The 15,622-nt window shown below is 45.9% G+C and overlaps 1 protein-coding gene across 1 annotated transcript in view; it reads left to right on the top strand.

The window, feature by feature from the left end:
- LOC108802905 (KAT8 regulatory NSL complex subunit 1-like) overlaps positions 1-15,622 on the top strand; it is an 84,277-nt gene that overhangs the window by 19,383 nt on the left and 49,272 nt on the right. Inside the window, exon 2 of the mRNA XM_018574752.1 lies at positions 1,091-2,082. Within this exon, the coding sequence (XP_018430254.1) occupies positions 1,187-2,082 (896 nt within the window). The 5' untranslated portion in view covers positions 1,091-1,186. The remainder of the gene's footprint in view (positions 1-1,090; positions 2,083-15,622) is intronic.

Raw genomic sequence — 15,622 nt, 5'->3', positions numbered from 1 at the left:
ACCTACAATGAGGCTACTGAGTGGAGAGGAAAGGAACTCCGCCACATGGAGGCCATCGCTGTTCTTTCTTTCTTTCTTTCTTTCTTCCTTCCGAAATTTAAGAGCACCATGTAGTACAGGAGAGCATCACTGGCTCTTATTAGACCTTGGTTGGCATAGAATCCCAGACCTCAGTACTTTAATGTGAGATTGCTAACCACTTGGCCTCCATCAGGTCTTGAACTGATCATTTCGTTCTGTGGTTGACTTCACATCAGCCGTGAATTCCCCCATTCTTGCTCAATGAACGGGGAAACTGTCCTAATACTCTCCCTGCTTAGTCATAGTGAGAAAGGTGCATATGGTTGGCAGGATTAGTCTAAAGTCTCTTTAGTTTCCTAGTCTAGTCAGATTTTTTTCCTTCTAATTTAATATTCATCTATTGAAATAAAACTTCATGTCGAAGGGCTGTTTCTAACCCAAAGTCTTGTGATGCTTCTTGAGTGTTCCAGCAAAGGCCACGTCCATGAATCTGACAATAGCCATATTGTTAACAGAGCTTGTTCCCATCAAGAAATCAGTGTGTATTTTGCCATTCATTCAAAACCCAATTACAGTTGTCCTTTTTTTTTTTTTTTTAGAACCCCTGTGTACCCATTAGGAGAGGAAGTGATGGGAAATCTGCCATATGGAGACAAACATTTGAACCCTTCTTCACTCAAGGATGTGTTAGGGGGATTTCCCTTCAATTCTTTCAGCCTGACACAAATAAGCCAGTAAGTAGGGAGATTTTCACTGCTTCCTGTTGTGTCTGACTTCCACCAAATAGACAGGAAGCGAGGGGAAATCTCTCTGGGGCATAGAATGCAGTAAAAAGTTTAGAGATTCAACCCGAATTATTGACTTTTGGAGTCCTATACAAACTCAAAGTAAAATGCCTGAAAAACATTAACACAAAAGATCTCTGAGCCACCTGCAGGTCCCGGTTTACATGATTTAATTTTTAACTGTTGCAAAATTGTATTTGACTTTTGTACCTGCTGATCTCTTATGGGCAAAGTAATAGTCTGTTTTTGGATCCTTGTTCACTCTCGTTTCTCTCTTCCTATAGGTGTATCTCCTTGGAGTTGCCCTGGGGAGGTGTGGACAACTTCACCCTCCCCGATTGGGGAAGCATCCCCATCCCCTGCCCTCTTCCCTGTGCTGAATGGCTGCGATGGCACCTGCTCTCACTGACCCTGCCCCTGACGCCCGCAACCTGCACTTCAAGCTGGCGCCTCCATCATCCTCCCTCCCGCTTGGTGAGACCAACGGCGGCTGTCTTCCTCCTCCAGACCCACCAGACCTGGTAGCAAGCTACGGTGGAACACCTGGAAAGGAAACCCTTAAACTGGGTGGGGTGTATACTCCACGGTCCATATTGTCTCAGTCACTGTGCAGGGGGCGTTCCTCCATTCTGGAGTTCAACCTGGAGGAGCTGAGAGGAATCACCAATTCCAGTAGAGGGGGCCAAGGTGGACCTCTGAATGGACTGGCTAAAAGACCCGCAAAGCCAGCTGTGGACAAGCCCCCGAGTCTCTCTATTCCTGCTCTGGAGCCTTGGGTGAAGGCCCCACCGGTTCCCCCAGGATCTCCTGACGAGGAACATGAGCAAAAGGGCTCTCGCGTGCAGAATGGCTCCGATGCTCGTCTTAAAGCCTTGTTACAGCGCCATGGGGAGATGGAAAAGAGGGCGCGGTCTATCCAAAAGCGGCTCCAGGTAGTCCAGGCGAAGCAGGTTGAGCGTCATCTACACCAACAGCTAGGAGGTTTAGTCGGGGCTGCCTTTGGGCGGAACACAGAAACGCCTCGTTCTCGATTGACTGTGGTAACACGGAAAGCTGATGCTCAGCGCCGAGGAGAAGCTGTAAGCAGCGTCTCTGAAGCCCTTTTAAAGGGAGCGGCAACTGAGCTGGAAAGGTTAAGCTGTTCTGGCAGTGCCACTTTGCGGGCCTGTGAGCGAGGCTTTGACTCGGATGCCACAGAAAGTAGCTCAGGAGGTGACTCGGATGTGGAGGAGGACGAACCTAACCGAGTGGACACGCAGCAGAGCCATGTGCCACTGTAAGTACACACTAACTTACCTCTGTGTATAAATAATAATGCATCTAAGGTGGCAAGAACTATGAATGTTTGCTCGGAATGCAGTTTCCACATTTTAGAGGCATTTGTGTGGTTCAAACAAATAGGTTTTGAAATTCACATCAATTTTGAGAAGTTGTCCTTTTTGATTTATTTTCTCTAATCTCAACCTGCAATGTCCTATATGATGATTTACCAGTCCTTTGATGTATTGGTTACATTAGTTTTCTTCAGGCTTTTCTCCTTTTTTATTTTCACCTGGTGATCCAGCCAGTAATACACTTCCTCTCCTAGGGTGACCATACTTGGTCACCATACTGTATCTATGGAGGAGCAGCTTTGGCTTCCTTGGACAGGACTATAGAGCACCACACTTCCATAAGTCAGCAGAGGCAGAGCACTAAGGAAGTTATCGGCTCACATGATTTCTGGCAGGATCATCAGGTATTGTCATTATCAAACATATATAACAGAACATGTTCATTGATGTGTATCCAACACTAAAATGGAGCAAATATGAGACCTTCATTGTTGAGGTGTTCATAGACAAAGAGTTTTTCAGCCAATGGAGGTAGAGTATAATGGCTGATGAATTGTACATTACTCTGAGAGGCCCATGGGTAATTTGTGGGGGCACAAATCACTTCTATTGACTGGGAAAGGACACCAGTTGTAAAATGCTTTTTGTTTTTTAAACTTGTGTTATCCAAGGCTGGGTTTTTGTCCAGCCATATCCTCGAGGTTGCCATGCATAGCCAGATAGTTGACAAGTGTGTATGGTAGCCATATCAAAGTTAAGAAGCTGTCAGACAAAATCAGCAGGCCAAAAAAATGTGAGACCTTCCCAGACTTTTTGAATTTGGCTGTGTTCTTTTATTCATTGAGCAGGGTCCAATGCAGTGTAGTTTGACCTCAGACACATGAAGGGTTTCAGTCAGCAATGCTTAAGCTATTATTTTGTGACCATCAGGACATGAGTCATGCGTGTAAATTGGTGCTTGCAAATGTGCTCAGGTTTCAACTTGAGGAGTGCTTCACTAGGTTTTTTCTTTTGAGACGGAGGTCTATGATCAAGAATGTCTAAGAGTTTGTGGACCTGTGACCATAACTTTTGGGCTATTCGGCATTCCCACCATATGTGATTGTGTACCAGGTTCTGAGCAACCAGAAAAGCAGTTTGGGCAGGCCCACCATATGTGATAGTGTACAAGGTTCTGAGCAACCAGAAAAGCAGTTTGGGCAGGCCCACCATATGTGATAGTGTACCAGGTTTCGAGCAACCAGAAAAGCAATTTGGGCAGGCCCACCATATGTGATAGTGTACCAGGTTTCGAGCAACCAGAAAAGCAATTTGGGCAGGCCCACCATATGTGATAGTGTGCCAGGTTCTGAGCAACCAGAAAAGCAGTTTTGGAAGCAATCGGACTATACAAGTTAACACATCGGTATCATGTACCACTGGAGGTGTACTTAATAGTTCATTTCCACTGTGGTTGCATTGCAGGAGCAGGACTTGGTTGTGTTCCATTTTTGTGACCAGTCAGAATGTCTTAACCCAGTTCTCGGGTCCATCTCACACTTTTCTACATAGTTGGGAGGCATAGAGGTGAATTTCGCCAGTAACCTGCTGTTAAGAAGGTGAATGGACCCAGGGGACTGCAGATCATCTTTACATTTGAATTCATCTGCTGTAGGTGCTAGCCCATTGCTTGGGATATAAATGGTGGCCGAGACATAATGCGTAACTTGTAAGTACGGAAAAGATTTTAGTTTGGTAAATGATGGGTCTTTTTGCAAGGAAGGGAAGGCCTTTACTGTGTCACAAGCCGGTTATATATAACTGGGTTAGTCCCGACTTTATCCAGTATTTAAAAACTGCCTGGCAAGTCATGCCCCGAAGGGAATGATGGGTTCCCAAGGATAAGGGTAAGTGTGGTGAGAGGAGACCGTCAGAATATTTATGGTCAATGATTGCTTTCTGGGACCCTTAGGGCCTGTGTCGATGGGCTTTTGGTTGCTAAAGAAAAGCTTTGCTCCCCATACAGGTCAACGGGAGTGTCAAAGCATCTTGAAACTGGTTGCTGCAGCCCAAGTCAACTGCTGCTGTGGGGTACAGCCCTGCACTGAAGCTGTTGGTTTGCTCTGCATTGGAAAAGCACGGGTTCACGTATGCCATGTACTGAAGGATTCACGTTGACAAAGATGACGGCCTTCGTTAGTCACTATGGCATTTCTATCTAACTCTTCATGCAAAGTTCTACCTTTCATGCGGTGTTCTAAGGGGTTGAGGAACAGGACCGTTAGGACATACCCAACACCTATGCAGATGTGCATATTTGGCCATCCTCACATTGTAATGCCTAATTATGCATCCTGATAACCTCTAGCATGACGCTGCCTCACTTGGGAATAGGAGATGGGGTGGTTAGTAAATATGGAGTGCTGACCTTTTTTAAGTCAGCTACTCTTTGGTGGGGAAGCGTGGGAAGATAATATAGTTTTTTGTTTTTTAACTTGGCACACATTCCTGTTAAGTTCAAGTCCACTATGCACAGCTTTCTAAACAAATGTGTGCAGCATTTCTTTATTTCTCTATGTAATATGACACAGGCTTGTGGACTTCATAGCATGTGGTCATCCACGAGCCACAAGAGTGCCTGCAAAGAGGGGTAATAATTGGGAAAGGCATATGCCCCTCTGGTACTGCTCGTTACCCTGTGCCCACCTTCAGCCCTGATCCTCCAGCTACTCCTGTGTTTGTTCCCCTCAACCTGTCCAATACTCTGTGCTTCTCTGCATCTTCCCTGGTAATTTCAGTGGTCCTCCATGACCGCTCTCAATTGCATATCAGTAAGGTGAGGTCGTGGCCTTTGCACCGATACTAGGATCGGTGCCGATACCGAGTATTTGAGCGAGTGCTCGTACTCGCTCCGATGCCTAGCCCGATACCCAAACTTCCGTTATCAGGAAGCCAGGCATTACGTCATTACACGCTGCCGGACTTTCTGATTGTCCGGGAAGCCAGCTGCATGCTCCCTCATCACTTGGTGACGTGGAAGCATGGAGCCGGCCAATCAGGTAGCGAGTCATTACACGCCGCCTGGCTTCCTAAATGGCACTTTTGGTAACTGTATTAGGTATCGGCGAGTACTGGAAAAAAAAATATCGGTATTTGTACCTGATACCGAAAAATAGGTATCTGTGCATCCCTAAGCATAACCACTCTATTGACAGGATCATGGATAGCCCAAGCCTTTCCAATCCAGCAGGCAGTAGGATTTTTTTTAGAAGCCAGAGAACCTCAACAGTTGGGCACCAGCTATAATTTTAAGGGAGCATTGGCGGTGTCCAGCCCTGTTTTTACCGTAACCGGAGCAGACCTTTGCAAAACCAGCACCTAGAGCAGACCATATGTTGTATTCAAAAACATTCTCTAAACCTTCCTGTTTAGTTTTGCATCTTCAAGCTCTGATGATGGGGACCCCTTAAAATGTGTTGGCCATTATAGAACGATTATGGTGACCTTGAAATAAGAGCTGTCTGTGTTGCCTCATGGGAACTGATCAGCTTTTCCTTTCATCATCCAGCGCAGGTTGTATCTGGTTGTGTGGCAACACTGACATTACAACCTGCTTGAGAAATTGCTGCAAACCATTCAGTAGTTTGATGGCTCTGGTATGGGAATTGGGAGCAAGGCCACACTCGCTTGTTTAGGAGCCTCCTCGTGTAGCAGCACTCTGGATCACCCCACTCTTATCTTTTAGAACCCTGAATAAGTGTTTTATTATAGGTTTCCAATCTAGAGTCACAATGCTTGATGGAACCTTCACTCTATTTCAGAATATGCTAGTTGGTATGCAGTACTACTCAGGTGATATGTATGATAGAGGTTTGGATGTCTGGATGTTCTGTCACATTATCAGAAGTAGGGATGCACCGATACCGGTTTTTCGGTACCGAGTATGAGGACCAATACCGGTGCGTCCGCTGGGATGGAGTCTGTTTCCCAGGCAATCTGATTGCCCAAGAAGCTGGCTCCATGTTATTGGTCTGGCTTCATTGTGCTTGGCTGGGAAATCAGCATGGAGTCGGCTTGCTGGCCAATCAAGAAGCCAGGAGGCTGGTCATTACTCCCCGCCCAGCTTCCTGATTGCACGGGAAGCTGGCTCCTTGTTCTCTGTAAGTTCCGGTATCGGGCAAGGTATCGGTACGAATACTCGTCCAAATACACGGTATCGGTACAGATACTAGTATCGGTGCATGCCTAGTTAGAAGAGACCATCATTTGGTTTTAGATTTGTTGGATTTATGATTCAGACAACCCCATGCGTCCCTCCTAGACTTTATCTGTAGAATTGTCCTCCAGGCAAAATGGATACTCATTGGCGGCTGTGCCAGCTGTTGATGGTTTGTCTCATTTTAGATAATGCCTTTTAAGTGTTATTCATGCACATTACTTCACATACATGCGGTTAGGCCCCTTTCACACAGCCGCTCCGATCGGGTCTACCTGTCAGTATTTCAGGCGGACCTGATCGAATGTGCAATGCCAATCTATGGGCAGCCGTGTGTGGTCCATTTACTCCCATTACCCCACGACTCCGGCCGGGTCCAGAGAAACGAATGGATTAGAGATCCGTTTACGCCGGGCTGAATCGGCGGCTATCCGTTTACATCTGATTCCCCATAGACTGACATGGGGTGCAGTAATGGCAGTTTTTAATGGAGGGGGGAAAAAAATGTACAAACACAGATGTCACAATGGTGTCATTTTCTCCGTACTGCTGTGATCAGGAGAGGATCTGCATGGCTCCTCTCCTGATCAGCCCGTGTGAAAAGGGGCCTTAAACTGCCACGGTACTTTTTGTTTTTCTTTTACAGCGGCACAGAAGGGAAACTGGTAAAGTAAATGGTAGGAGCTGAGCCGGTGATGTGCTTTATCAAATGTCTACATCTAAATAGGTTTGCTGAAAACTGTAGTATAACATAACTTTTATGCTGTGTGTATTGTAGTATAACCAGTATTTTTATTATTTGGGTAGTGGGGGCAAATTCTATGTTGGACCCTCTTCTGCAGAGCTGTTTTTAGGTCAGTTGACTGTCATTACTTCTTTGAGTCAGTCCAGCCTCTTTAGAGAACACACGGCCACATTTTGTTCCATATTCCTCCCCTTGTCCTTCCAAAACTTTATTTATAAACAAGTGTGCGCAGCTCTAGACCTGTGGGATTTGTAGTTCTACATTTTCGGTGGTTATAAGGCCGTTTATTTTATTTTTTCTCATCAAGCTGCGGCCAAAGAACAATTGTTTTACTTTAATGAACAATTGGTTACTATAGCGCCAGCTTCACAATGGGATTAGAAGAATTTCTTTATTGGGTTTTTTTAAAAACGTTAAATCCCTGTGTGACCGGTATCCATGTCCGTGGTGGGGATTTGTTTTTTCATTACGGCAATGATTCTTGTAGGTCTAAGGCCTTGTTCACACGGGGGGTAAAGGGGGTGGAAAACCCAGGCGGCTGATCTGCGAAGGGTCCCACAAACCCCTCCCATTCTCCCGCTGTATTGTCAGCTCTGCGGCCGAATAGAGCTGTATACATTGCCGCGATGCTTTGGCGAGCCGCTTGTCAGAGGTGATTAATGCAGTGAATGAGTCTGCACTGCAACCCGGGGGTGTGCACAATTGCAATTGAAAATCCCCATTGGGATTATTAAAAGATGCATTCAGAAGGTGGCAGCATCTCTTCCTGAACGCCGGGCAGACGCTGTTCAAACGCCCTCTGAAAAGCGATGGAATGCTTTGCATAGGGTGATGGAGTCTGCTGTCCGGATGAACTCGGCCTTACTGGCAAAAGAAGCATCACACGTCGCTGCTTCACTTCTGGTCCTCCATGCAGACCTATTGTGAGAGGATTAAGAAAATTGTTGCTGCTGAACGCTGTGTAGTTGACAAGCTTTTGTGCTAAATCTCTCCCTTCAATACTTCTATGCGCTGGAGGAATACTGACCGAGAAAATGACTGCTCTGCTGAAGGAAGCCGTTCCCCCACCTATGATGTGCCTGTTCATTTGGGTACCCTGAGCAGCCCCCTCTTGCCCATGTGAAGGTAGCAATGTGACTCGGAAGCTAAAAACATTTGAGGACCCTTAATAATGCAGATTTCTGTTTTTTTTCTGCACTTGTTAGGCTTTTAAGATTCTTTTCACCTCTCTTGCACTTGTAAACTGCAGTTCTTCTAGCTTTTCAAGAGCTTCGTTTCATGCCATTTACATGAGATTTTTGAATATGTTCAAAATAGAAAACGTGTACCAGGGGTCTGCTTTGAAGCAGACGTTTGCTGATCTTGTACCCCCCACAGGTTCCAAAAGGCTTAATGGGAAAAAAAATGCTCGCCTGCCACCAAAGCTTTCAGCATGCTCGCCTGGGCAAAGGTGATGTCAATGGGCCTTACCCAGGGGATCCTGGGAAAGCTGAAGATCTCAAATTCAGTGACTTCTCTCTAGATTTGGGCTCCTTGTGACCCCCGCAGTGGGGCCCAATGTGGTCACCAGCTCCTTTTAGGACATAGCGAGGAGCCAGAGTATAAAGGAAGTCACTTTTTATGTTCTGTGAGTTTGGCCAGCCATATTTTTTTTTTTTTGTAGGAGCCACCTCCATTGACAACTAGAGAAGCCCTGGGAAAGGTACCAGCTGTACTTTGGCTAGCATTGTAAGGTAGCACTGGCTCCTGAGATTGGTGCAGCCCTGCTTATGTATTGAGCAAAAATGACCTCTTTCTTACTATTAATGTTTGCTTTTAATGGAGGAGGAATGTGTTGCTGCCAAGGTCACATGGTCTCTGATTATGATGATGGGAGCATTGTGGGAGTTTCATGTTAGGTTGCGCCAGAAAGCAACAGACAATCTGGGCAACTTGGTGAAGATAAGTGGGGTCGTCAAGTCACGAGTGTTAGGGCTGCTCCCCCCTATACAAACTATGCATAATAGGCTGGTAGAAAAATACAAATAAGATTATTTAAAGTGGAATCAAAGTCTCCAGCGATGTGACGTTTGTAAACTCCATTGCCAGCATCTACCGTAGCAATGTGGCATCCATAAGCTCCATTGCCAGCATCATCTTCTCCCCCGCTTCTTCTGGGTGTGGGGTTTTTTGGCCATCTTGATTGGATTAACTAATAGCTCCCACACATGCGCATGGGTTTTCATTCACTGAGGTGTGCCAAGAATGCGCATGTGCAGTTCAGTGACTATGAACAGGCAGGTACGTTTTGTTTTATTGCAGGAGAGAATTGGAATGTCCCCTATGCAATAAAGAACCTGCCAGCTTTGCAATTCTGTAACTGCAGCTCAGCTTTAAAGGAACCTGCGCCCAGATAAATAAGGGGGCTGTCATTGTTTTTTTGAAGCATGCTGATCAGGTGAATTCGGAGTGTCACCCTTTTCTGCATTCTTCTCAGTCAGTGTCTCTGCCATTGGGTCAGCAAGATGGCCAGAGAACTTGTATTTTCAGAAAGAGGTGACCAGTGGCATCCTCCTATATTTCCTCTACGTTGATCTCTTTCTCACGAATATCTTAAACGTGTATTAAAAACCAAATCCCCTTGAACGTTTTGCTGGGTCCGTGTCGGTGAATGCACCATGTGCAGAAGGGGGTACATCTCCTCGCTGCACTTGCATTCATGCCCACTGCGTGTCTGAGAGGCAGGCATTACTGCCATGGTAACCTGCATCTCTATGCCAGCCAGTAATATCATTGGATTCCTTGGCATTCCTTGAATTCCAAGAGGTGGTGGGGGGTTAACTCTGTCATTGCCACTTTGAATGTCATTCATCTACCTGGGCTGGGTTTGTGTTGCAGGAAAATACAGCTGCCTGGTATATGTAGTGACAATGCCAGTGTAAGACTGGCTTATTGGGGCAGGGAATGATTTTGAATAGTGAGCATATATTCTGGATACAGCCGCAAAAAGTGTACACATGGCATGACTACAAGCAGTTTTATATGTATTTTCTTTGATTGTGCCGGCCAGGATAAGCCTCTTACCGTTTGATGGCTTCACCTGGCATGTACTGTATGGTAGATATGTGCAGCACTTGGTAAATGCCACACATTGAATTCTATATGTGTAACTATCTTGACAGACTGGTTACATGTTGGCGGACGTTAATGCTGGTCAAAATTGACCCAAATTTAAAGGGTAATAAACGGACCCCATTTAATCTGGCTATACGTTCATTTAAAAAAAAGTAGTAGCTGAGTCTCTGTGCATTAGCCGTCTGAAATCCCATGCACATTACCATTCAGACTGGGAGGTGGGGCAGCACTATAAGCCCGGCAGGCATCACTGCATTGCATGGTGTGACTAAAAAAAAAAAATGGAGCTTGCTGATAGGAAGGGAGAGCCTGGAGGTGACCTCATCAGTTGGCTGCTTCACCCATTAAACTCCCCTGCTCCAACAATTTCCCTTTTTCCTTTAGCTCCCCAAGGGTATCACCTTGGTCTGCCATCACGTGACCTGTGATCCACCGATGTAGACCATCCGCATGGCCACCCAGTTTTTTGCTGCCCCTTTTCATGATGTCATCATGTTCTCAGGACCCTGCTGATGGACAGTTGATAGGAGGTGCCCACATCTTCAGGCTGGGACATGGACACCCAAACAAAGACACTTCTACTCTGCAGTCCTAAAGATAGACTCGGGGGCCTGGCACGTCATGTGATCATGGCAAGTATTTTGGGCTTTTAGTGTAGGGTTTGTTTTTTCTACAATTGGGTAAAGGGGGTGTGGAGTCGGGATGATAACTTTGCTGCCCTGGCCAGAGATGAGCTTTAAAGGACCAGTGTTTCTAAATGAGATGTTGAGGTGGTTCCTGAAAAGTCATTGGGGGGGGTTTATCAAAACTGGAGCAGGCAAAATTTGGAGGAAATTTGCACTGCAACCAATCAGCTTCTCTGTCTCATTTTCAAAATCTTACCTGAGCAGACTGAAGAGAGATGCTAATTGGTTGCTAAAGCAACTTTTTTTTTTTACCATTCAGTTTGGTCACTTAGAATAATTTTACCCTTCGAAGGCTGGAGAATGGCTGACTGTGTTGGTAGGAAGTCATGTGCAGCACCTGTATATAGTAAATTGCAGTGTTATTACAATTTCTGAGACCGATCTTGTGGTAAATGCAGAACCTTTTACATTGTCTGATCTGTCTAAAGATTTGTAATTCTGTTCAGCTACCTTTGTGATTTCTACACTTGGGGAGCACAGCCATGAGGGGAATACTACATTGTGGTAGAGTTATGGAATGCATTGCTGTCCTCTCCCTGCCCCCAGCATGATGATTGGGCAATCAAGGAGTAAAAACATACTGATAAGCCATCGTGCTTTTTCCTCCTGTCTACACATGGGCACTATACCAGAGCCTGATTTGCTACAGCAACCAGACTGCAATGTGTTGCAATTCGTTTGGAATGATATCCTATTCTGTCTTTTGAATTCTGCTGCATTAGAGTGCACCACAATGTGTGATGTGCACTGCATTGGAGAAAAAAATGCAACAGCACCTACTTTTTTCCATGCATTGAGAGACCATTCACTTTGAATGCACAACACTCCGCATTGCGTTCTACCTTGAATCGGCCCTAAAGTGCCTCCTTCTGCTGTACACTTGACCTGCAGCCAAACCAGCAGTCTGCCAACAATGAAACCTACTGATCTGCTTGTAACTGCTGATACAGATAGTTAAGCTGGGGACTCGCTGGCCTTTGGCCGTCAGGTCTGGGGGTTCGCTGGCCTTTGGCCGTCAGATCTGGGTGCTTGCTGGCCTTTGGCCGTCAGGTCTGGGGGCTCGCCGGCCTTTTGGCCGTCGGGTCTGGGGGCTCGCCGGCCTTTTGGCCGTCGGGTCTGGGGGCTCGCCGGCCTTTTGGCCGTCGGGTCTGGGGGCTCGCCTTTAGCCAAAATTGAGATATTGGTTTGGGGTGGGACTAACCCTTGAATGAGTCCAGTGCTATTTAGACAGCTTGGTGTTCAAACAAGGTGCACACAAATCCTGTTGTGAAAATTCAATGTACAACCCAAACTAGGAGACCCCTCTTTAAATCATATGTGTTCTTCTTTCTAATAATCTGTGCCATATGTAGGTGTTGTCTTCTTCGTTAAAGGTTGCCGTTTTTTAATTGGACATTGATGAGACAGAAACAAGGGGCAATTGATATGGTTCTGGCTTGGCTGCATTGTAGACATCCAATTAACGATCTGCACAGTTGCAACATGTGTCCTTATTCTGTTCTCCAGCATGATAAATCGCTGCCTAAGCAAGTCCGGAACGTAGAATTGCAGCATGCCGCGGTTGGAAGTGCGGTGCATTTCAGTCGTGTAATGTCAGTGTCTGTTACATTTCTCCATCTGCTTCTCATCCACTTCCAGCGACCTAGTTCTCTCTCCCACCCTCCCCCTTTAACAAGACATTCCCACAACCTTAGCCGAGACGGGAAGGGTTTCTGGGCAAGGTTAGAAAGGGATACTGTGTATTCTATGGTGCCACCTCATCCCTATTGTTCTCTGGTTATCTTCTCTTATTGTATTGTATACTGGTAGAACTCAGTTGACCTCTTCTAGATCTGTAGCTGGACTATTGAATAGAAGGTTCATAAGCCACATAGTACCATTCTAGGATCTGGGGAAGATGTTCTTCCCTTCACAGTAGAAAAACCCAAACAAATATAGAGCCGGTTTATTCCAAGTATAAACCGAGTCATGTCATAATGTGTCCAAAGCAAAAGTTATTGGACTGGGATGCCATAGCAGTATGTGACATGAAGGAACTTATTGGTTGGTATGAGGAATCTAGAGGGTCTGGTATAGTTTTATCTTTGGAATCCATGTCATCCAAAACATATCATCCGGAAATGGCGCTTTGGGCCATTGCAGTGCATCCATAGTTTCTCTCCTCCGCGCTGGGCGCTGCTCTGTGTCCCCTCCTACGGTGTCCAGCAGGGAGGAGAGCAATTGTCAGGATGCTGAGCGGGGCAGGGGGGAGAGCGCTGTGACCGAGTCACAGGAGGCTGAGCTTTCCTTCCGCGCCGACCTCCGCAGCCTCCTGTAACAGATCAGGAGAGTGGTGTGTGGGCGGAGACAGCCAGCAGTGAGAGGGAGGGGTCAGCTGTCTAATGAGGCCGTGCACTTCTCCCCGCACCACCCCCTCAGCCTCCTGTAACAAATCAGGAGGGCGGTGTGTGTGGGGGCGGAGGCGGCTGTCCACTGGAGACTGAGCCAGTGATGCGGGGGAGGACTCGGCTGTCAAATGAGACCAAGCTCTCCTCCCCCGCACCACCCGCTCAGCCTCCTGTGAGAGCTGATCCAGGATGGAGAGCGGTGTACAAACAATTCATCGCTAAATGCTTGTAAATAACTAGACATAGTCTGAGTTACTGTGTACTAGTTATGAATGAATAGGAAGTGATGTAGATCACTTCCTGCCCATTCATGATTGTGGCCAAGGTAACTCAGACTATATCCACAATGTATGAATGAACAGTATAGAGGATTCCTGTTCATTCTCAGCTGGGGATGCAGGAAAAGAGATTGAGGACTCTGTGTTCTCAATTTCTTTTTTTCTATTTTTTTTAAAAGGGAGATCTCAGGGATCTGTTTTAGACCCCCAATATTTCCCCAGAGCCCCCAGCTGTAAAGTAAAAAAATAAATATAATGTTTTCAGTTTCAACCTCCATCTCTGCCTTGATGAAGGGACCCTGCGCGGTCCTGAAACGTTGGTTGGATTATGCGATGTGTGACGTTTAGTCCAAATAAATGGACATTTTGTGAATTTCATTTGCTAAGTGCTGGTGATTTCTATCTTTCATTTGACTGTTGTGCACGGCGCCATCCGTGATTGTCACTGCGAGCATCACTATTGCTATTTGGACCGGAAGCGCTGTAAGGAGTGCAGGGGGACCTACGGTTTTCAGTTTCTTAAAAGATGTAGACAGTTTGCTGTCATCTTGGGGTGGGGTGGAAGGGTGTTGTGGTGTTTTCACGCTAAGTGTATTCCAACAATCGGTGGCACTTTAATTTTGCTTTTCCTATGGATGTGTAGGCTGTGTGCCTGAGTCCTTGCTCATGGTTATTTCAGCAACAGCTGCTGTAGATTCAGTAGGATGCTGGTTTATATATAGCTGAAAATTGTGATCCATGGTGTTAATGGTGTCACTTTAAATGTGTTGGTGGTGCTTTGATGGGGGATTTGTTTTTGTAGGTTGCAGTGCTCTTCAGTTTGATTGATTGGCTATGCAGTAACCTGTGTACTATGTACTGGAGATGTACAAAAACATCTGTGCTCTGTTTGCCTTTATGGTGATGTATGCGATCCACCTCCGTGCACACCCTGCTATAGTGGTGATCATTCTGAGTTCTTAGTAAATGTAGGCGCTGTGCCTTGTTCCACCCAGCATATTGAAAATGGCACCTAATGAAGCTGAACTGCGGTGTTTTTGTATTGGCTTCAGTTCCTGTTTAAAGCAGACCTTGACCCCCTACACTAAAAATCACATCCGCATGTTCGATATCAAATCGTCTTGCATTCATTAGTTAAACAAATGTATTGTGCTTTTACTTACAATTACTGCTTTTCCACTTCCTGGTCCTCCCGGGGCATTAGTGATTATAATAATCGGGGACTATAGGCAGGTACTTATAGAGCCTATTTATTCAGTTATTTTTGTTTCAGCAGTCTGGAGCTTCAGTTGCAGCACTGTACTTCATCCTGAGGTTGCCCCTTAGTGGGTGGAGCTTTATTTACACCCGACTTCTTAGTCGCCTTGTGGCGGAAGTACAGGACTTGAGTCTGGCAGTTTCTGCGATGTATAATTTGGTGAGACCCCCCTGCGGTGAAACGCCTTTGATTTGGTCTGAGACGAGATTTAATCCACAGACAGTCTGCTCTCCTCTTGCTCAGCATTCATGCATTGTACTCTGGGAATCCTTCCACTGCGGTTTTATAGTTCCAAGGGAAATAATTCTGCTTTGTAAAAAAAAAAAAATGTCAGGAGCCATGGTGTGCGAATGATACCGAGCCACCATCGGCACATTTTATAGGGGGGTATATCACAGCACAGGACTGGCAGCGTTCTGGATGGATGCATTTGAGTGTGGAAGGGTTAAGCCCATGTAACATCTGTGCAGATTAAGAGTGTAATGAGAATCCTTGCAGCTTGACCATGACCAGAGAAGGATGCAATCACTGTGTGCTTTCCACTCCCAGCTTCCACAGGCCTTTATATTAAATCTCCTTTACCTATTTGGTGATAACCGTATGTCCATTGTCCCTTATGGGTTTGTCCATTATCAAGACACAACGGAGCTGTCATTTTGTTCTGCAGCAGTGCAGCTTTAATTGTAGACTCTCTTCCATCTCACCAGGCAAATCTAAAAAGACACAAATTCAGCTCTGCAGTCATGAATACATCATTAATGCAAGCAGGGAAAAGTGCCTTTATTAGACTTGGTATCATAGTTGACTTGGTCATCGGGG

The sequence above is a fragment of the Nanorana parkeri genome, unplaced genomic scaffold (genome assembly GCF_000935625.1).
Source record: "Nanorana parkeri isolate BGI_ZX_2015 unplaced genomic scaffold, ASM93562v1 scaffold50, whole genome shotgun sequence".
Taxonomy (NCBI): Eukaryota; Metazoa; Chordata; class Amphibia; order Anura; family Dicroglossidae; genus Nanorana; species Nanorana parkeri.
The sequence above is the reverse complement of the archived record's forward strand: the minus strand, read 5'-3'. Positions and strand labels throughout refer to the sequence as shown.